This window comes from Leptopilina heterotoma, unplaced genomic scaffold (genome assembly GCF_015476425.1).
Source record: "Leptopilina heterotoma isolate Lh14 unplaced genomic scaffold, ASM1547642v1 Lhet_88, whole genome shotgun sequence".
NCBI lineage: Eukaryota > Metazoa > Arthropoda > Insecta > Hymenoptera > Figitidae > Leptopilina > Leptopilina heterotoma.
The window spans coordinates 2,023,570-2,046,350 of NW_025111191.1; the positions used below are offsets into that span (position 1 = coordinate 2,023,570).

Here is a 22,781-nt window from a genome sequence, read left to right on the forward strand (position 1 = left end):
TTCCACATTTTTTGTTTTATGAAAAATATTTATTTTCCTTATTTTTGTACATTAAAATAAATATCATTTTTTGAAAGTAAATATTAAGAATTTATTTCTATTAATTTATTAAAATTTGTCTATTTTTTCTATTTATTACTTTTTACTCTAATTACTAGTTTTTATTAATTTTATTAATTTTATTAATTGTATTAATTTTATTAATTTTATCAATTTAGTTTTATTTAACATATTTTATAATTTTTAATTCACCTAATAAAAAATATGAAAACGATATTGATCATAAAATAATCCCCAAATTTTATATTTAAAAAAAAAAATTGTAAGAATAATCAATAATCGAATGTAAATAGAATATTTTTTTGAGTGAATTAAAAAAGAGGAAAAAATTAACACAAAGAGTGAAAAAAAGGAAATAAATAAAAGTTAACACAAGAGGAAAGAAGGCAAAAAATATAAAAACTGAAGAAAAAAGGAAAGTAACCGAAAGGAAAAAAAGATTAAAAAAAACCGAAAAAGAATGAAACCGAGAGAAAAAAATATGCAGTAAAATTAAAAAAAAACTATAAATAATAATTGATGGGAGAATTAATTAAAAAGTGAAGCTAATTAATATCAGTTTTTATGTTCTAATAAAAAATAGATGAAATCAATGTAAATTCATACTTTATAATGAGCTTATAAAATAGAAACGAGGTAAAATTAAATTGCAAGATATTTTAGAATATGGATTCTCTTCCTTTTATGAGATATCCTTTGACGACGCAATTAGTACATTATAAAGGCATTTATGGGTCATTACAAAATGTTATCAGTAAACCGGACGCATTATTTTAATTATTCTCCTCTTTCAAGCTCTATTTTAATTTAATTATTTTACAATTAATATTTCTAATGGTTGTATGAAAAGAAAATTAATTTATATTTCCTAAAATCCAATTTCTTTATTCGTAATTAATTCCAATTGCTCGAAATTTTTATTCACCTTTAAATTTTAATTCAATATTTTAAATATTAATTGATTTAAGTCTAGAAAAATGTTACAGATTTCAAAAAAAAAAAAAATTGGTTTATTTTCATAAATGAATTTATGAGAAATTTTTCTATTAATTATCAATAAGTAGCAATTATTTAGAGCGCCGAACGGTTCAATAATGATTTTTATTATTTATGGAATTTATAATGCGTAAATAAATAGTTGGAGAAAGGAATTTATAAAAATTTTACTCCCGCATTAAAATTCCAAGTTGAAAAGAATTAATTTAGTTAAAAATAGTTAACGACAGGTGGATTTGTTGATTAATATTAAATTTAATTCAAATTCTGTGAATTATACTGTTTATGTGTATATGTAGATTAATTAAATGAAAACAGGAGAGACATAGTGTTTATCGAGGACTGATCTCGCGCACATGAATTTAACAAAGACGTTCACTTTGCCATAATAATTGTCAGTCTGTCATCGGAAGACAACGCAGTAGCAGTAATTGTACACGTTAATGCGATTGCATGGAAAGCAACCCATCAGCAGCACCTGATTTCTCCACTGTTGTGTTAGAGGAAACAGACATCGCGTGTTGACACGTAGACCGCTTAGCGTTTTAATATAAGTTTTCGAGAAATCGAAAATCCAACGAAATTTTATCCCTCAATTTGTCAAAAGTAAATTAATTTCACCGAATTTCTATAAATACTTGATAATTATTGCAGTTTGAAATTAAAGGAAATTTCAAGTTTCTTCTTTCTTTACTAGAATTTGAAGTAATTTTTAGATTAGTAGTAAAAGTTGGTCTTAGGCAGACGTAAAAATTCTAATGGACGAAAATTTTAATAATTTCAAAAATTAGTAGTTTTTACAAGTAGTAAAAGTTTCTTTTAGTCAGACGTAACAAAATCAATTGCCAAGAATTGTAATAACTTTAAAATAAGTAGTGACAGTTCGTTATAGTCAGACGGCTTTAGTAGCAGAAAATTTTAATTTTTTTTTAATTAGTAGTAACAGTCGGTCTTTGTAGTTTTGTAATTAGTAGTAAAAGTCGTTCTGAGTCAGACGTTACAATAACAATTGTCAAGAATTCTAATAATTTTAAAATAAGTAGTGATAACTCGTTTTAGTCAGACGAATTTAGTATCAGACAATTTAAGTGGTTTTTAATAAGTAGTACAAGTCGGTTTTAGTCAGACGTAGCAATAAGAGACGCTATGAACTGTAATTATTTTTAAATTTTTTTGTGTATGGTATTTAAACATTTTTCATTTTTTATTTTCATATTAAATTACATTTTGAAAATAGAAAAAAAATTATTATAAGCAAAATTCAAATTTGTTTACAATTTTCACAAATTTTCACAAATTAAAATTTTGTGAAATTTCAATTTTCAAGGAATTTTATTAAAAATTTTAAAGATTACTCAGATTTTTAAAAATTTTAAAAATTCAAATTCTTCTGAAATTTGTTAAATTTTTTTTAACATATATTTAATTAATTATTAAAAATAGCGGATTTATAGATGAATTTTAGTCAAAAGACTAAAAAAAAAAATTTGAATTTTGGAACAATTATAAATGATTGCATAAAATCAATTATTTTCAAAAATAATTAAATTCTTTTCTAAAATTCAATTATTTTAAAAATTTATACTAAAATTCTTGTCAATATTCAATTATTTTAAAAAAAATTTTCAATTTCATATATGAATTCTATTATTTACAAATTTTTTTACAAATTTCTTCACAATAATTTATTTTTAAAATTTTTAATAAAATTCTTTGCAAAACTCGATTTTTTAAAAAATTTTAATAAAATTTTTGGCAAACATTCAATTATTTATTTATTTTCAAAAATTTTCCTCAATTTCATATGAATTCTATTATTTACAAATTTTTTTTTAAATTTCTTCACAATAATTTAATTATTTTCAATAAATATTAAAATTTTTTACAGGGATTGAATTATTTTTATAAATAATAAAATTCTTTTCAGGAATTCCATTATCATAAATAAAACTCATAACAGAATTTCAAATTTTTAATTTCAAATTTTAATCAAATTCCTCGAATAATGTAATTATTCTTGATCATTAAAAATCGTCAAAAGAAATCAATTATTTAAAAATGTTTTCATAAAATTCCTTTTGAGAATTCAATTTTAAGAAATATTTTATTATTCAATAAATTGTCTTTTTTTTATTTAAATAATTGAATTCTCGTATAATTTTCTAATAAAAATTGATTTAAAAATGAATTTTACTTAAAATTTTAGATTCAAATATTTATTATTCAAATTATTCAAATATTCAAATAAATATTTGAATATTAAAAACATTATAGCATGAATTTAAAAAAATAATTGAATTTTCAAAAGGTTTCAAATTAAATTCTTTGAAAATTTTAATTTTTCATACTTGTAACCAACAATTCTGTAGAGTTAATTATTTTGAAAAAGGTTTAATTCGATTTTTTTTGAAATTATTTAAAGTGTATAATTTTTAATACGTATTCAATGGAAATATTTCTAAATAATTAAAATTTCATAAAATTGAATTGTAAACAAATGAATTTGAAAATTCTCAAAGAACTTTTTAAGAATTATTAAACATAATTGATTTAAAGAAGAATTTTATTTGAAAATTCTAGAAAATAATAATTGAATTAAAATAATGAAAATAATTTTGAAAAAATTATAGTAAAAAATTAAAAATATTACTATTGTATATAATAATGATCTTATCACTTGGTTATCTTTTATTTATTATAAAAAATGAAGAAACTGATCACTCCGAGTCGAAGACTCGGAGTAATAGATTTCTTCATGTTTTATAATAAATATTCTTATAAGTTTTTAAAATTCAAAAAGGTTTGAATTTGAATGTTTTGAAGAATTATTATTTTTAAGGAAAAATAATAATGATTAAATATTTATTGAAAAAAGAAGTTATTGATGTTTATTGTTTTTGAATAATTTTTAACAAATAGAAATTTTGAAAAACATTTTTTCCAAAATAAATTTAAAATTTATTAAACAAAATTTGATTTATAAAATTTTTTTCTATTTAAAACTTATATTTTGTATTAAGTAGTAAATTTTAAGTAGTATAAGCCATCTATAGTCAGACATAAAATTCGAATGTTAAAAAGGTACTTTAGTTTAAGTAGTATAAGTTGTCTATAGTTAGACTCAAAATTAATACTAATAAAATATTTCAAGAAGTTAAATTCAAGTAGTATAACTCATTAATAGTCAGACATAATACTTAAATTAATAAATCATTCTCCTCTTTAGAATTTAAGTAGTAAAAATCACTAGTCAGACGAAATAATAAAATTAAAGTCACACTTTTAATAAATATAATATAAGTAGTAGAAATTTTATTTTAGTCACACCTAACAGCGAATATAATTTTCTTTTACCAAAAATCAGCAAATTTTTTCAATTCTAAAAATAAAACTTACTGTTTTCTTGATATTTTGTTTCTTAATTTAAAAAATATATATATTTTTTTCCCTCCTTGACTTTTCCTCTTATCTGTGTAATATGAAAATGTGAAAATTGTTAGATCTTTAAATGAAATAAACAATTTTCTCTAAAAGATCCTTGTAACATTTTCCAAGGAGTGAGAGAGAGAGAGTAACTTGAGGAAGCGAAAACAACAGGATTTGTAATCCAGGATTCGTGAAGAGAACTTCTGTGTTGAGACCTTTGAAATTACTTCCTAACAAGAAGAGAACAAACTAAAGTAAATTCGAATAGGATTTAAATATCAGACCTAATCTTTGTCTCTTTGTCACGTTACTAATTTTCCCCCTTTTAGACCAAGAAAAACAAAAATTGTAAATACAAATAATAAAATCATGTAATAATCGTCGCAAAATTTTCGTTTTTGAAGAAAAAATTAAAAAGAAAAAAAAGAAAAAGAATTAAATTAATAATGTTCAATCCTCAATATCTACAATTAGAATAATAATAAGGGCGTATAATTAATAATATAAAACAATTGAAATTGAATTTTGGAAATAATAATTGAGAGCAGATGTAGCATTGTTTTATTTACTTATTGTTTATAATGAAATTGTTTCCGAGCGACATAAAGCATAATTATCAAAAATACTGTGTCATTTAGACATTATGGAAACTGTAATGAATTAAATTTCATTTCGTTTGTATGTGTGAGTGTATATACAAAAAGGGAATTTCATTCGCTAATTAGTAAAATGAATATCTGTAATGTAAACCGAACTCTCAATGTTTATCAGTTTGGGAAATGTAAATAGCACTGTTTCCATAATTTTCTGCATCAGTTAACTTAGAGTCTGTCGTTGAACGTGAAATTATTTACTATTACTTAATGCTTACGAAAACTGGAAAATTAATTATATTTAATACATAAATTAGTAAATGCCAAAAGTCTTTAGATAAAGTGCTTTTCACACCATTTGCCTCTACTCTCAAAATTTTCTATTAATCTCAATCTTAATTTCTTTTATTATTTTTTTTCTCTCTTTGTTATTTTCCTTTTTATTGTTTATATTTTAAAATTTTTGTATTTTAACAATATTTTAATTTAAAAATGTTTGAATTCTTTAATTTTTCTTCTTTTTCTATACTTTTTTCTTTTTCTTCATTTTTCCTCGTTTCTTCGTATTTTTTTTTGTTTCTACTCTTTTTTCTTTAAATTTTATTTTATCTATTCTATTTTCTTTTTTTTCTGTCTATTCTGTTTTTATTTTATTTTTTCACCTTTTGTTTTTTTATCCTTTTGTCTTTTTACTATTTTCACTATTTGATTCTTTTTTGTTTAATACTATTTGCAAGAATATTTGGTTTTTATTAATAAAAAACAGGAGAATTTCGATCTTTTAGAAATAAGTAGTATAAGTTGGTTTTAATCAGACCAGAAATAAATAAAAATACTTTTTCTCCTTTTGAATAAAGTAGTGAAAATAAAAATACTAATAATAATCGTTTACTCAATAAAGATTAAGTAGAAAGGGTTGACTTTGGTCAGACCGAACAATAACAGACAATAATTCTAATTTCGAAAAAAGTAGTAAAGTTGATCTTTGGTCAGACTTGTAATTAAAAGTAAGAAAAATTTATTTTCATTATTTTCCGAAAAACTTATTTTCAGTTTAAGTAGTAAAAAATTGTTTAGTCAGACAGGGGATGAAAATAATTACTATCATTAAAGATTCAGTAGAATCGGTTGTTTTTGGTCAGACAGAACAAATAGACAAGAATTCTAAATGCAAAATAAGTGCTGAAGATAAATTTTATATTTCAAGTTAAAATAATATTAAATTAATATTATTTTTATTAAATATAAATAATATTAACATTAAAACAATAAGTAGTACAGTAAAGTTTCAGTCAGACTTACGATTAAAAATAAAAAACATAACATTTGCAGAATGTTATTTTGATTGAAGTAGTAAAAGTTGATTTTAGTCAGACGTAAGTAAAATAAAGTTTTATTTCAGTTATAGAAAGAATGCTAATAATAAAAAAAAGCTTCTTTTCATTTCTATTTAAGTAGTCGAAGTTGCTTTTAGTCAGGCGAAATATTTTAATTACAAAAAAGGTTCATACGATTCTGATCTAAGTAGTAAAGCTCGATTTCAGTCAGACACAATAATAAAAAAGCATCTTTTCTCAATTGTAACACTTCTATAAATATTATACTGTGGTATAAGTAGTAAAATTTGACTTTAGTCAGACGGGAAGTAAGAAAAATTTTCCAATAAGTAGTAAATATTGTTTTTAGTCAGACATTCGAGAATGCTATCTGAATATTCACCTCAACCAATAAATATTCGATATATATTTATAACTTCGTATTTTTTACCAGCAGATTAAAAAAATAGTTAAATTAATTAATTAATTTTATAAATTTGTTTTAAATTTAGAACAAATTTTCAAGAATTGGTGTTAGCAATTGAAACGAGTCCCGCACGGAATAAAATAGAGTTTATTCTTTTTTTCTGCTTTTTTTGCAAGCAAAGAATTTTTATAACAAAAAAAGTTGAAAAGTGGGATAAGATCGAATTTGTGTATATGTTTAACAACCGCCTTGTAAGTGCTAATGGTTTTACGCGTGTTTGTCTTGAAAATCTTATCGTTTACAGTGAGTTTCGCTGGGCTGTCGTGTCGTTGGTTGTTGTACCTGCGCGGCATGTTCGCTGCAGTATTTTGTCCATTAGCTTTTTGATCGGAAGGCAAGTTTCAAGTTTGGAGCACGAAATCAAAGTGAGTGAGAGAAATGAAGTAAGAGTAAGAAATAAAGTGAGAGAGAAAACGAGAGAGGGAGAAAATAAGAGAGAGAAAACGAGAGAGAGAAAACTAGAAAGAGAGAGAAATAGAGTAAGAGAAAACTAGAAAGAGAGAGAAATAGAGTAAGAGAGAAAGAGAGAGGGAGAAGGAGCACGATATCAAAATGAGTGAGAGAAATGAAGTAAGAGAGAGAGAGAAAGAGAGAGATGTGAAAGCACGCGATTCACTGATCCGTCTTACGAGAGGCGTTACCGTTATCTCCGACATCCGATCTTCAACAGGAACTAACAGGTTCAGCACGAGAACAGCGTGTCCTATGTGTCAGGACCACGAGAAAAGGCGTTCGAAACATCCGCTAGAAATCGCATCAACTGCCAAATTGATGCAGTTTTTTTCACCCCCTTTTTTCCCCACTTTTGTAAAATAGTTTTTAATTCTCAGGAAATAAAAAATTATCCTCTCGTTTTTTTTTCTTGAAATAAATTTATTTTCTAACTGTCGTCGTAATTTTTTTTTTCATTTTTTATAATTATTCTATTAATCATCGATGACTTTCAATTTTTTTTTCTCATGCGATAACACTACCAGGGTAGTATATTTATAATAATATTATAAATATATTTATAATAATATTTAATCATTATTATTTTTCCATAAAAATTAAGATTTTCAAAAATTTCAAATTCCAACCTTTTTGAAATTAAACAATTTAAAAAAAATTGTTATAAAACATGAAGATATCGATTGCTCCGAGTCGAGGACCGACTGATAAAACCATTAATTTTATTTTTGGAGAAATAAGATTGAAATTGTATTAAAAATAATTGAATCTCTGTAAAAAAAATTTGATTTAATTGAGAAAAGTTTTTTAAAATAATTGAAATTTTGACAAGAATTTTATTATTTATTAAAAATAATTGAATTCCTGGTACAAAATGTTATTTTTCATGAAAATATTTGAATTATTGCGAAGAAATTTATAAAAAATTTGTAAATTATAGAATTCCTGTTAAATTTTTAATATTTAAGTCATTCATTTAAAATTGAAATTTTTTTAAAACTTCAAATTAAAACCTTTTTGAAGTTTATCTATTTATGAAAATTGTAAACGCAACTCTGTTAAAATTCAATTATTTTTGAAATATGTAGGTAAAATTATATTTCAAAAATAAGGACAATAACTTTAGAAAACAATAATTTTCCAGGATTCTGATCAAAATTGCCTGACTTTTCCAGGTTTTTTCAAGATTTAGAAAATTCTCTCTCTTCAATTTTAACAAAGTATATTTTCTATTAACAATTATAATATCATTCTATTAATAAATTTTCTATTAATTAATATATAAAGAAATTATTTGTATCTTTTATACAGCAAAATTTTTTTTCTACTGTAACAATATTATTTTTGTCTGCAGTTATAAAATTATTATTCCCTCTGTAGTGGAGAATAATTCTATTTTTGAAATAAGTAATACAATTGAGCTTTAGTCAGACATATAATTAAAAATAAGAAGAAATCTTTTTCTGTACGGTATAAGTAGAAAAAAATGTTTCTGTCAGACAGAGGATAATAATAATTTCTGTAATTAAAGATTCAGTAGAAAGGGTTGGTTTTTGTTAGACCGAATAATAAAATTATTTTTTTCCTGTAGAAGACAATAATTCTAATTTCAGAATAAGTAGTAAAGTCGAGCTTTGGTCAGACATATAATTAAAAAAAAAGAAATTCTTTTATTATGGTTTAAGTGGTAAAATAATTTTCGGTCAGACAGAATATAACAAAAATTACTGTAAATAAAAGATTTTTATTTTTTTTTCTTAGAAAATTATTTTTTGCCTTATGCTAAAATTATTCTTTTCCACTAAATAAAAATTATGTTTCCACAGTATTTCCACTTTTTTTATATCAAAACAGTGAAATTACGAAAAAAAAAATTCAAGACAACAATTTCTCGCGCAAATTATTGAACAGAATAATTACTCCTCTTATCAGAGTTTCAAAATAAAAAACTTTCTTTTTTAATAGAACATAAAAAAAGTTTCTTTATCACAAAATGAAACTTAGGTTTTATTAATAAACTCTATATCGTAATAGAGGAAATTGTCCAAAAAAAACGAACTTAATGTTTCAAAGTGAAATTAAAGATGATAAGAAAGTAAAAAGAAAATAAAATAAAATTGAAAAGAGAAAAAGCAGGAGGGGGAATGATTTATTATAAATAACTACTGATGAAAAATCCAATATTGTTGGACAATTTTCAATAAACGTCAACAACATATTTATAAGTCGTTTCAAGATACTACAATGTGAAACTTTTATATTGATCTTTTTATTAAAAATGTCCAACAGCGATTACAAAACTCTACAACATATCGTAAACTTTCTAAATCGACTATAAACAAGATATTGAGAAAAATTATTATTGTACTGTTTTTGATATTCTTTCGATATCAACATTAAATAAGAAGGAAGTATTTTTTTTTATCTGCTATGAAATAAATTTTAGTAGTATTAGCAACATTAGGAAAGTAAAAAAATAATATAAATCAGAGGGAGCTTTTTAAAAGAAACTAATAAAATTTTTTTTTTTAATTTTAATAAAAAAATATATAAATATTAATTATAAAAAATACGAAATATTATTGAAATATTTAATATTAAATTAGTTAGACCATAATTATTTAATTTAATTACAATTTAATATTTAAATTTATATTATTTATATTATTAATATTACTAACTTTATTGGAATAATTGGATTAATTTTTTGTAGTTTTTTATTTATATAAGAGTTTCAATATTTACTATTAAATTTATTAAAAACTATTAAAATTTAACTATCAAATTTTATTAATTATTTATTAAACTATTAAAATTAACAGTTTCTAACAATAAAAATGGGAATTATTCCAAATAGTAAAGACTAAATGATGTGAAATTGTTTGATCACTTACGATTTAAGTCGAGTACCAAAACACGAGATTGCGCTGGCACTAAATTGGTATTGCTGGCTTGACAGATGAGCCTCGCTTGCAAATGCTGTCGTCCAACTCCTGAATAGGACAAGTGGTTAGACGTCACATTCGCGTCGTCTCTGTACTGATAGGACTCGTCTATCACCGTATTCTCTAGAAACCACGTAACCTTCGGGGGCGGTTTTCCACCATGAACTTCACAGATCAAATTCACGCTACTGCCCTCGTTATATGGCTCCTCAATTCTCGTGATTATTTCCTTCGTCGAACCATTACGAATAGTTGGTCTTTCGGGAGACACTGTAATTCACAGGGAATGAAAAAATTTGTTGTTTAAATATTAGTAGTAAAATTCGGGTTTAGTCAGACGAATTATTTCTGTCCGACGAAATGTTTTTGGTTCTTATAATTATTAGAACAAGAAAGTTGATTTTTAGTAGTAGAGGTCGATTTTAGTCAGACGATACGTTTATAATTTAGAAAAAGGTTGTTGTGAGTATGATTTAAGTAGTAGAGGTCGATTTTAGTCAGACGAATCGTTTATAATTGAAAAAACGCTTCTTGTGATTTGATTTAAGTAGTAGAGGTCGATTTTAGTCAGACGAGTCGTTTTCAATTTAAAGAAGGTTCTTGTGAGTATGATGTAAGTAGTAGAGGTCGATTTTAGTCAGACGAATCGTTTATAATTGAGGGGCTCAAAGTAAAAGTGGTATAAAATAACAGTGCAAGCAAAAGTGAGTCAAGTTTTCGTAAGCGCGGAAGAAAGAAACAAATGTTACGCTACGAGGAAAAACGAATTACTTTTGGCTGCGAGCAAAAGCGGGATAAGATTTCACTGCGCGCAAGAAAGGGATACAGATATATTCCGTTTTTGCCCGCACTCATTTTAAGATTCATTTTTGCCTGTTTCACTCTTCCCATATATTTTATATTATTACCACTTTAATACTTATAATGATATTATTTCAAAATTAATTAACAAATTCAATTTTTTAAAATTTTAATTTAAGAATAATATAATTATTTCAAGTTTTAGGTATTTAAATTTAAATTCAATTACTTTACAATCAGACAAGAATCGAAAATTTTTTTTCAGCAGACCATCAATTTTTTTGCATTTTCCTACTCAAGTAGGTACCCAATAAATACCTAATAAGTTTCGTCCTATTATCGATAGGGGAAAGTTGTTAAATCAACCCCTAAATTTAAAAAAATAAAAAAAAATAGGAAAAAATTGTTATTTAAAAACTAATAACGAGACCATAAATTTTATTGCATAAAATTCATTCACTCGATGCCCAATCAATACAAAAAAATTTTGACCCGCAAGTCGATAGGGGAAAGTTGTCATTTTCAACCCTTAATATTTAAAAAATCGAAAAAAAATTACAAAAAACTTTATTAAAATTGCAGTTATCCTTTGACCAGCGATTTTCTTTTTGTTTATTGTTTCTACATACTCCACTAATAAGTAAAAATAATTTCAGAAAAATCGCCGCCCGGAAAACTTGACTTTTTTGCCCGTAAAAATTAAAAAATTGAAAAAAAAGTTAGAAAAAAATTTGTGAAAATTACAATTATCCTTTGACCAGGGATTTTCTTTTTGTTTATTGCTTCTACATACTCCACTAATAAGTAAAAATAATTTCAGAAAAATCGCCGCCCGGAAAACTTGATTTTTCTGCGCGTAAAAATTAAAAAATTGAAAAAAAATTACAAAAAAATTTGTGGAAATTACAATTATCTTTTGACCAGGGATTTTCTTTTTGTTTATTGCTTCTACATACTCCACTAATAAGTAAAAATAATTTCAGAAAAATCGCCGCCCGGAAAACTTGATTTTTCTGCCCGTAAAAATTAAAAAATTTAAAAAAAAATTAGAAAAAAATTTGTTAAAATTACAATTATCTTTTGACCAGGGATTTTCTTTTTGTTTATTGCTTCTACATACTCCACTAATAAGCAAAAATAATTTCAGAAAAATCGCCGCCCGGAAAACTTGATTTTTCTGCCCGAAAAATTGAAGAAAAAATTAGAAAAAAATTTGTTAAAATTACAATTATCTTTTGACCAGGGATTTTCTTTTTGTTTATTGCTTCTACATACTCCACTAATAAGCAAAAATAATTTCAGAAAAATCGCCGCCCGGAAAACTTGATTTTTCTGCCCGAAAAATTGAAGAAAAAATTACTAAAAAATTTGTTAAAATTACAGTTATCTTTCGACCAGGGATTTTTTTTGTTTATTGCTTCTACATACTCCACTAATAAGTAAAAACAATTTCAGAGAAATTGCCGCCCGGAAGACTTGATTTTTCTGTCCGTAAAAATTAAAAAATTGAAAAAAATTAGAAAAAAATTTGTGAAAATTACAATTATCTTTTGACCAGGGATTTTCTTTTTGTTTATTGCTTCTACATACTCCAATGATAAATAAAAATAATTTCAGAAAAATCGCCGACCGGAATACTTGATTTTTTTGACCATAAAAACAAAAAAAAATAAGAAAAAAATTGTAAAAATTACAGATGTCTTTTGACCAGAGATTTTCTTCCTCTTCTTACTTCTACACATTCCCCTAATGTATCTACACAGTTTCAAAAAAATTGTCGCCCGGAAACTTTGACTTTTTTGCCCGTAAAAACAAAAAAATTAAGAAAAAATAGGTAAAAAAATGGTGAAAATTACAAATTTCTTTTGACGAGAGATTTTCTTCTTGTTTCTTACTTCTACATATTTCCCTAATGTATCAACAAAATTTCAAAAAATTCGTCGACCGGAAACTTTGATTTTTTGCCCGTAAAAATGAAAAAATTAAAAAATTAAAAAAAAAATGTAAAAATTACAGTTGTTTTTTGACCAGGGATTTTTTCTTCTTTGTTATTACTTCTACATATTCCTCTAATATGTGTACATAATTTTAAAAAAATTGCCTTCCGGAAAGTTTTACTTTTTGCCCGTAAATATTAGTAAAACTCAAAAAAATAAGAAAAAAAATTGTTAAAATCACAGTTGCCATTTGTCCGAATTGTGCAATTCAAGGGGAGATTTTTATTTATCGTGTCTTCTTTTGGCATTCGTTCAGTGCTCGGCCAATGCAGCGATACTTTAAATCCTACGGGAAGACGTGATTACCCGAATACACCCGAAGTAATTCTCCAACACAAACTCTCAACGTCGCCTGTTCTCTCCGCGAACTTGAGTGTTTGCCTGTTGGGTCCTAGCTCGGGTGCGTTCGGCAATTTTCGGCTTACCTTGAGATTTAAAGACTCGCTACGTTGCTTTCCACGTTTAGCACAACGAACGAAAATCGAATAGGGACTACCAAATGACATTTTGGTCCTACACACAGTGGGATTTTTTACAATTTACTTTTCAAAAATGTCTTCAGCCTACAATTTTTAAACGATTTGAGTGTTCTTGTATTTAAATTAAAGGGGAATAAATTCTTATGACATCCCTTGAGACTGATTTTTGAGATTTTAATTGTTTATAATTTTTTAGTTTAATCAAAGTTAACAAATTAATACAATTTTTTAAAATGGACTTTTATTTCTTATTCCGTTACTGCACATGATTTAAATCAGTTCAAGATAATCCAAGAAGACCACTAGGCAATTAATAAAACATATAATAATTTTTTTAAATTGTTGTAAACAATAATAATTGAAAAATAGATTTTTCTGAAATTATTTTTACTTATTAGTGGAGTATGTAGAAGCAATAAACAAAAAGAAAATCCCTGGTCAAAAGATAATTGTAATTTTCACAAATTTTTTTCTAATTTTTTTTCAATTTTTTAATTTTTACGGGCAGAAAAATCAAGTTTTCCGGGCGGCAATTTTTCTGAAATTATTTTTACTTATTAGTAGAGTATGTAGAAGCAATAAACAAAAAGAAAATCCCTGGTCAACAGATAATTGTAATTTTCACAAATTTTTTTCTAATTTTTTTTTCAATTTTTTAATTTTTACGGGCAGAAAAATCAAGTTTTCCGGGCGGCAATTTTTCTGAAATTATTTTTACTTATTAGTGGAGTATGTAGAAGCAATAAACAAAAAGAAAATCCCTGGTCAACAGATAATTGTAATTTTCACAAATTTTTTTCTATTTTTTTTTCAATTTTTTAATTTTTACGGGCAGAAAAATCAAGTTTTCCGGGCGGCAATTTTTCTGAAATTATTTTTACTTATTAGTGGAGTATGTAGAAGCAATAAACAAAAAGAAAATCCCTGGTCAAAAGATAATTGTAATTTTCACAAATTTTTTTCTAATTTTTTTTCAATTTTTTAATTTTTACGGGCAGAAAAATCAAGTTTTCCGGGCGGCGATTTTTCTGAAATTATTTTTCATTATTAGTGGAGTATGTAGAAACAATAAACAAAAAGAAAATTGCTGGTCAAAGGATTTCGATTTTTTAAATATTAAGGGTTGAAAATGACAACTTTTCCCTATCGACTTGCGGGTCAAAATTTTTTTGTATTCATTGGGCATCGAGTGAATGCATTTTATGCAATAAAATTTATGGTCTCGTTATTAGTTTTTAAATAACAATTTTTTCCTATTTTTTTTTATTTTTTTAAATTTAGGGGTTGATTTGACAACTTTCCCCTATCGATAATAGGACGAAACTTATTAGGTATTTATTGGGTACCTACTTGAGTACGAAAATGCGAAAAAATTGATGGTCTGATGAAAAAAAAATTTCGATGCTGAGCATCGATGGCAATTTCAGGCACATTAAAATTTAATTATTTAAAATTTCAATCTAAATTCTAATGTATATTTAATAAAAATTGAATTTTAGAAAAATTAAACTACGAATATTTGTAAATTTTAATTGCTAAAAATTTGCCTTAAATTTCATACTATAATTTTTTGAAAATAATTAATTTGAAATATAATTTTTGTTAAAAAGTTTGTAAATAATATAAATGTAGGAAATTTGAAATACAAATTTTTGTATATTTGAAATACTTACTTTTTTTCACAAATTTAGGTCAGTAATTACATTTTAAGGAATTTTTAATGCGAGATTTTTTAAACATAATTGAATTTCTAAAAAATTTTATTACAATAATTGAAATTGACTTATGAAACTAAACTTTTATTAAAAAAATTTTAATAATTGAACTTTGGAAGAAATAGAGTTATAATGTTTAGGAATTTTGACTTGAAATTTTTTGTTAATTTCAATTATTAAAATTTGTTATTTAACAACCTTTTGAAAATAATTTTTCGAGAAAAATATTCGAGAAAAATGAAAAAGTTTTCCAGTAAAAATTAGCATGTTAAAAACTTGAAAAATATTAGGAAATTATTTATCTACATATAAATAAATAAATAACATGATCATATTTTTAATGTAACTAACAAATTTTTCAAAAACAACAAAATATTAAAAATAAGTTTTGGAAGAAATATTCTGTTCACTTTAAAGGAATATTCTATCAATATTCACACATTATTATTATTATTTTTATTATTTATTCATATTTTATTATTCACACATTGAAACAATTAAATAAAAGTAAAATAAACGAAATGGAATCAAACGTCAAATTGTCAAAATGTAGCGACGGCTCGTATCTCGACATTACTATAGACTTCACGGTGCGAGCAAAAGCGGATCAACTTTTGACTAAGAGCAAAAATGGGATAGCCATTTAGCCCGCTTTTGCTCGCGCTCGAAAGAAATTCTGTTTTTCCTCGCAGCATTCATCTGGCCCATTCTTACCCGTCAGAAAAGTTAACTCACTTTTGCTCGCACTGTTATTTTATACCACTTTTTCTTTGAGCCCCACAATTGAAAAAACGCTTCTTGTGATTTAATTTAAGTAGTAGAGGTCGATTTTAGTTAGACGAATCGTTTATAATTTGAAAAAGGTTCTTGTGAGTATGATTTAAGTAGTAAAAGTCGATTTTAGTCAGACGAAACATTTATAATTTAAAAAAGGTCTAGTATTAGTAACAAAAATGGTTTTAGTCAGACAGAAAAGAAGAAAAATTACCTTAATTAAAAATTCAGTGAAATGTGTTCATTTTCAGTCAGACGGAACAATAAAAATTTGAGTTTCAGTAGAAAAAAATGTTTTTTGTCAGACAAACTAAGAAAATTTATTTTAATTACTCTTTTCGTAGAAATGGACCGTTATTATTATAATTAGTTATTTATTTCAATTTGTTTATTTGATAAATAATTTATTTTCATTAATTTAGTTTTAAAAAACAAACTTCTGAACTGCTTAAAAATAAACTACGAAAATTCTATATCTACAAATCTATTATCAACAATAAAACGATACCGAGAATTGCTCTTCTGCAAGTTAGAATTACGTTTTGAATTCGAATACAAAGTTTTAGAACTACCTTAAGTCGTAAATAAGATTAAATTGTTCTCAGTAGTAAAAGTTAATAATGGTCAGGCAAAATTGGTTTTCAGTAGTAAAAGTCAGCAGTAAGCCGACAAGATTGGATCTCAGTAGTGAAAGTCAATGTTCAAGTTTGCGACAAATTAATTCTCGCAGTGGTAAAAATCAACAATTGTCGCACAGTAGAATATTGCCATAAAGAAAAAGTAAATTTGCAAATAAATTTAAAAATAGAATGAAAAAAAAATTATACTTTTTATCAGAAGTTTTTTTTTTTAATTTGACAAATGCGTATTGGCTAATAATTATGAAACTAATTTTCTAAATTAATTATCAAATTATTTATTTATAGGAAAACAAAATTGTTATATAAATTTTGTCACTCGCAGTAGTAAAGCTCAATGAATAGTCGGACAAAATCAATTTCTTTATCATTTTTAAATAAAAATTCAAATTTGAGGTGAAAAAAACCAAAATTTGTCACTCGCAGTAGTATAAGTCAATAATAAAGTCGGACAAAATCAATTTTTTAAAAATTTTTAAATAAAAATTCAAATTTGAGGTAAAAAAAACCCAAAAATTTGTCACTTTTGCAGTAGTATAGGTCAATGAAATGTCGGACAATGCTTACCAATTACTGTAAGATTTATATTTTGATTTCTCGTCGGTGAATTCTCGAAGTCAACTCGACAACGATATACACCCTCGTCCTTCAATTCTAAACGATCGATACTCAGATGAGCCGATTTTGCCGTCGAGATGAAGTAAGCCTTTGGACCTAAAGCCAATGGCGATGACCACAATCGTGCATTCGAAATTGGACGTCTACCACGTGCGTCGACACTGAAAACAAAAAAAGAAAATTTTTTTTTCAATAAAAATTTAATTCACCAAAAAAAAATTTACACAAAAAATTAAAATTTACATTTTGAAAAATATTTTTGAAAAATTAAAATTTTATAATAATTAAAAATTTTAACTTAATATTTTTTTAACCATTTTATCAATAGGTGAATTTCAATTGAAATTATATTGAAATTAAACTGAAATTAATTAAATATTAAATTAAAATGAAATTCAATTAAAATTCAATTAAAATCAAATTGAATATAAATAGAAATTCAATTTAGATTCAAATGAAATTAAACATTAAATTAAAATTTAATTAAAATTCCAATGAAATTCAAGTGAAATCAAATTAAATATAAATGGAAATTTAATTGAAATTCAAACGAAATTAAATATTAATTTAAAATTTAATTGAAATTCAATTGAACTTAAATATTAGATTGAAATTCAATTAAAATTAAAATGAATTTAAAATTTAAATTAATTCGATTTTTGAACTAAAAACATGTTTATGTACAAGAAAAGGAAAAAAGGTACAATTCCATTAGGAATAAACGAACATGAGAAGTTATAACGTTTAAAATAAAATGGAATTTATTCAAATTTTGTCAGATGAGTAGAAAATTTTCCTTTTGTTTGGATATATGGAGTGTCCTGAATTTCGTTGAGAATGCTTTATATGCAATCACGCAGTGAAATGGCTCCCCAGGTGACAAGTCAAATCCTCTTCGTAGAGTCAAAATATAATCGGTCCTCCTCTTCCGGCAATGGTTGCTCGTAACGTCTGCATTGGGACGATTCGACGTTCCAAGTGCAGTTTGCGCGGGTTATTTCACTAGTTTCGTGTGACTCCTTCCTGACGAATTTATTATCCAGGAATGCAAATTTCCGTATACTCACTCACCGAAAATATGCTTTCTACATTTCCCCAAAATTCACGCCGGACAATATCGCACACATATATGTACGAAATTTATCACTTAACTCATTATTATTATTGTTAATTTTCATATTTGAAACTATATTTATCATTTGTATATTTATTAATATAGTCTGTAGACAATGCAATTATTAGATATACCCAAAATAAATACAAAGTATTTTCTTTTTGTTTCAGGTGAGTTGAAAAAAACATGTATTTTCTGTCGAGTTTATTTTGTAAGTAACGGTTTTATATAATTTTGTATTATAATTAAAATATAATTATTTTAAAGAAATAATCTAAATATTCTTATTCGTTTATTTAACGAAAACTATTAACTCCGCAGTATTTAAATAAAATTAATTTAATAAAATAAATTACAAAATTTTTTTTTATTTTTTTAAACAAAAATTTTTAATAATAAATAATTAATAATTTTAGAGAAGTTCAAATTTAGAAAATAAGAATTGTGATGCTATATTTACCAGAAAAATTTAGAAAAATATTTAATTAACCATAATTTTGTGTAATACTAAAAAAATTGAATTCTTGAGAAGAATTTTATTCCAGTTTTGAAAAATAATTAAACTTTCATAAATTTTGTTGAAATTTTTAAAAATAATAAATTAATAAGATAATAACTGATTTTCTTCTTTCCTTTTTAAAATTAAATAAAGAAAAATCGAATTCCTGTGAGGAATTTTTATTATTTATGAGAAAGTAATTGAATGCTTGCAAAGAATTTTGTTTTCTATTAAAATTTTTTGAAATAAACTTAATTGTTTCGAAGAAATGTAATTTAAATTGCTTGAAATAATTACATTCTTTCCAGTTGAGTAATTAAAATTTTACTAAAAAGAATTAAATGCTAATAATGTATTTAATTAAAATTTATGAAAAAAAATGAAATTCTTTCGAAGATTTTTATTAAAATCCTTAAAAATAATTGAATTTCAAAAATGGAAATTATTTATAAAATTAATCGAATTCTTATACAAATAATTTTGTTAAAAATATTGAAAAATAATTGAATCTATTTTAAAATCTATTTCATTCGAGAAATTTTATTCGAATTTTTCTTTAAATTGGTCATTTTGTTCTTTAGACTAATTTAATTGCAATTTTAATAAAAAAAATTGAATTTTTTGTACAGAATTTTAGAAAAAATTTTGAAAATAGTTAAATTGTTTTGAAAAATTTTATTTAAATTTTTAAATATAATTGAATTCGTAAGAAGAAGAATAGTTCAAGAAATTATTTGAATTCCTGAGAAGGCTTTTTATTATTTATAGAAGTTATTAAATTTTTGCACATAATTTTATTAAAATTTTAAAAAATAATTAAATTATTTCGAATGAAATTGTATTTCAATTCTTGAAAATAATTGAATTCTTTTGAAGAATTTTACTAAAGTCGTTAAAAATAATAGAATTCCTACGAAAAATTTCCATTATTTAAAAAAGCAATTGAACTTTGGAAAATAATTTTATTAAAATTTTTGAAATTAATTGAGTTCATTTAATGGAATTTTATCAAAAAATTTTGAAAATAATTAAAGTGTTTTGAAAAATTTTATCAAAATTTTTAAATATAATTGAACTATTAAGAAGAAACTAATTATTTATGAAGTTAATTGAATTCTTGAGAACAATTTTATTACTATTTTGGAAAATATAATTATATTCCTTTGGAAAATTTTAAAAATCTCCTAAAATAATTGATTTTTATTTTTCTTTCTGAAATTGAATAAAAAATAATTTAATTCGTGCGAAGAATATTTTTTTTAAGTAATTAAACTTTTCAGAAAATATGATTACAATATCGGAAAATAATTGAATTATTTTGAGAAACTTTATTAAAATTTCTAAAAATAATTGATTTATTTTTTTCTATCCAAAATTGCAATTGCATCGAAAATAATTGAATTCCTTTAAAGAATTTCATAAAAATCTTTCAAAGTAATTGAATTATAAAGAAAAATTGTATTATTTCGGAAACTAATTGAAGTTTTTAGAAAAATATAATTACAATTTTCGAAAATAATTGAATTTTTTTGGAATCTTTATTACAATTTTTTAAAAATAATTCATTTCTTTCTTCTTTCAAAAATTGCTTTCTGAATAATTGAATTTCTGCTAAAGTTTATTATTATGTATTAAAATAATAATTGAATTCTTTCAAAGGATTTTATTAAAATCTTTCAAAATAATTCAATTCTAATGTATTATTTATGAAAATAATTGATATTTTTGGAAGAATGTAATTACAATTTTGGAAAGTAATTGAATTTCTTTGGAACCTTTATTGATATTTCAAAAAGTAATTGGTTTCTGTTTTCTTTCTAAAATTTCTTGAATCAAATAATTGAAATTTTTAGAATTTTTTCTTTTTAAAATTACTTCGTAAATAATTGAATTCCTGTGAAAAAGTTTTATTATGTACAAAAATAATAATTGAATTCCTGATAAAAATTTTTATTATTTATAAAAATAATTGAATTATATTGCGAAGAAATTTATAAAAAATTTGTAAATAATTGAATTTCTGTGAAGAATTTTTATTATTTGTTGAAATAATAAATGTATAAATTTTTGCGCATTGACGTAAAAATAAATCTTTTTCCACTGGATAAAAATGATAATATTTACAATTATTGTAATAAATTGCAATTATGTACAAATAAATATAAATAAAAAGAAAGGAATACATAATTTTTTGCGCATTGGCGTGAAAATAAAGATAATCAGAGAAAAGAAATTGTAGACGAGAAACGAGGGAGAAATGATAGAGAGAGAGAGAGAAAGAGTGAGAGAGAGAGGGGTAGAGGAATGTGGTTCTTCGCGAACACGACTGAAAGTTAAATTGCGTTCCATGGCTATGTAGCAAGAGTTCGGATTTCCGCTCGTGACTGGGGTATTCCCAAAGCTCCAGTCAGCGAAGCTGCATTGACGTTGAAATACGATTTAATTCTTCCACTTCGCACTTCCTCTTTGACCGCCTTTGGCATCTCCCCGCGACATGACGTGCAATCTGTAGGGTTTCAAGGGTGGATTTCAAAACTCTTGACCCACTCGAACTCTCTCCCATCTCAATCCAACACACATACACACTGGTTAGAATTTTATTTTATTTTCTATTTTCTAATATATTAAGAGAAAAAGGAAAAATCCCCCAATATAAACGATAAGAAAGATTTTATTATCAAATTTCTTCCTTTTTTTCCTTTTTCTTTTTAAAAAAGATAAAATATGTCTGGTGATAAATTTCATTTATAAGGAGTAATATTATTTTATCAACGTATCTTTTTATATATATTTATGAGAGTTGAGTGAAATATAGACGTATTTTTCTGTATTCTGATAGATACTGGAGCAATTTTAGTGATTTAATTTTTTCTTGTTTTGAATTTTATTGGTTTTTTTGAGATAATTTTTCCTCTTGAACCGAAAAATTCATAAGGTCAATCATTCATACTTAATTTTACTTAGTAATTTGTCTTGAAATTCTATAATTCTATGTAAAAAATTCTATATAAATAATTATGTAATATGCTATATAATTTTATCGAATAAGTAGTAAAAATTGTTTTTAGTCAAACAGAACAATAAAAATAGAAAAGAATTCTAATAATTTAAAAATAAGTAGTAAAGTTTTGTTTTAGTCAGACAACATTAAAATTGAAGAACAGTTTTTATAATTATTTTCCAAGCAGAAAGAGTTTATTTTCATCAGACAGAACAATAAAAAAGGAAAAGTAATTTAAGATATATTTAACATAAGTAGTAAAGATTATTTTTGTCAGACGTAGAATTATAAATAAGAAGAAAAATTGTTCTAATTATTTTTATAGTTTAAGAAGTAGATTTTAATGAAACAGTAGTAAAAAATGTAACTAGTCAGACAAAATAAAAAAAAACTTGTCAGTAGAATACAATTGTATTACACTAAAAATAAGTGGAACAAGGCGAACCTAGTCAGACGTAATATTAATATTATATTTTCAATTACTCTAAAAGGATAAAATTGTTACAATTTTCTAAAAGTAGTAACAATCGGTTTTGTTCCGACAATTTTTGTCTTTTAGTCCTTAACAATAAAAAATTCCAAAGAAAATAAGTAGTAAAATCGTTTTTAGTCAGACTAATCTCAAGTTACAGACCAGAATTTTAATAATAATAAGAAATAAGTAGTAAAACCTGGTTTCAATCAAACAATTTTTGTTTTTGGATCAAAATTATTTTCATCATTTCAATTCAATTATTATTTGTAAGAATTTTTCACTTAAATTTTTCTTTAAATCAAATAATTTCCAAAAAAAGTTCATCGACAATTTTCAAAATTCATTTATTTACAATAATCAATTTTACAAATTTCAATTATTCGTAAATTCTTCAATT

The 22,781-nt window shown here is 24.1% G+C and overlaps 1 protein-coding gene across 1 annotated transcript in view; it reads right to left on the reverse strand.

Annotated features, from left to right (window-relative positions):
* The window catches only part of LOC122511632 (neural cell adhesion molecule 2-like), a 198,401-nt gene that overhangs the window by 51,487 nt on the left and 124,133 nt on the right, over positions 1-22,781 (reverse strand). The window contains exons 3-4 of the mRNA XM_043627006.1: positions 17,245-17,456; positions 10,223-10,543 (exon numbers count right to left, since the gene is read on the reverse strand). Coding sequence (XP_043482941.1) covers positions 10,223-10,543; positions 17,245-17,456 — 533 coding nt within the window. The remainder of the gene's footprint in view (positions 1-10,222; positions 10,544-17,244; positions 17,457-22,781) is intronic.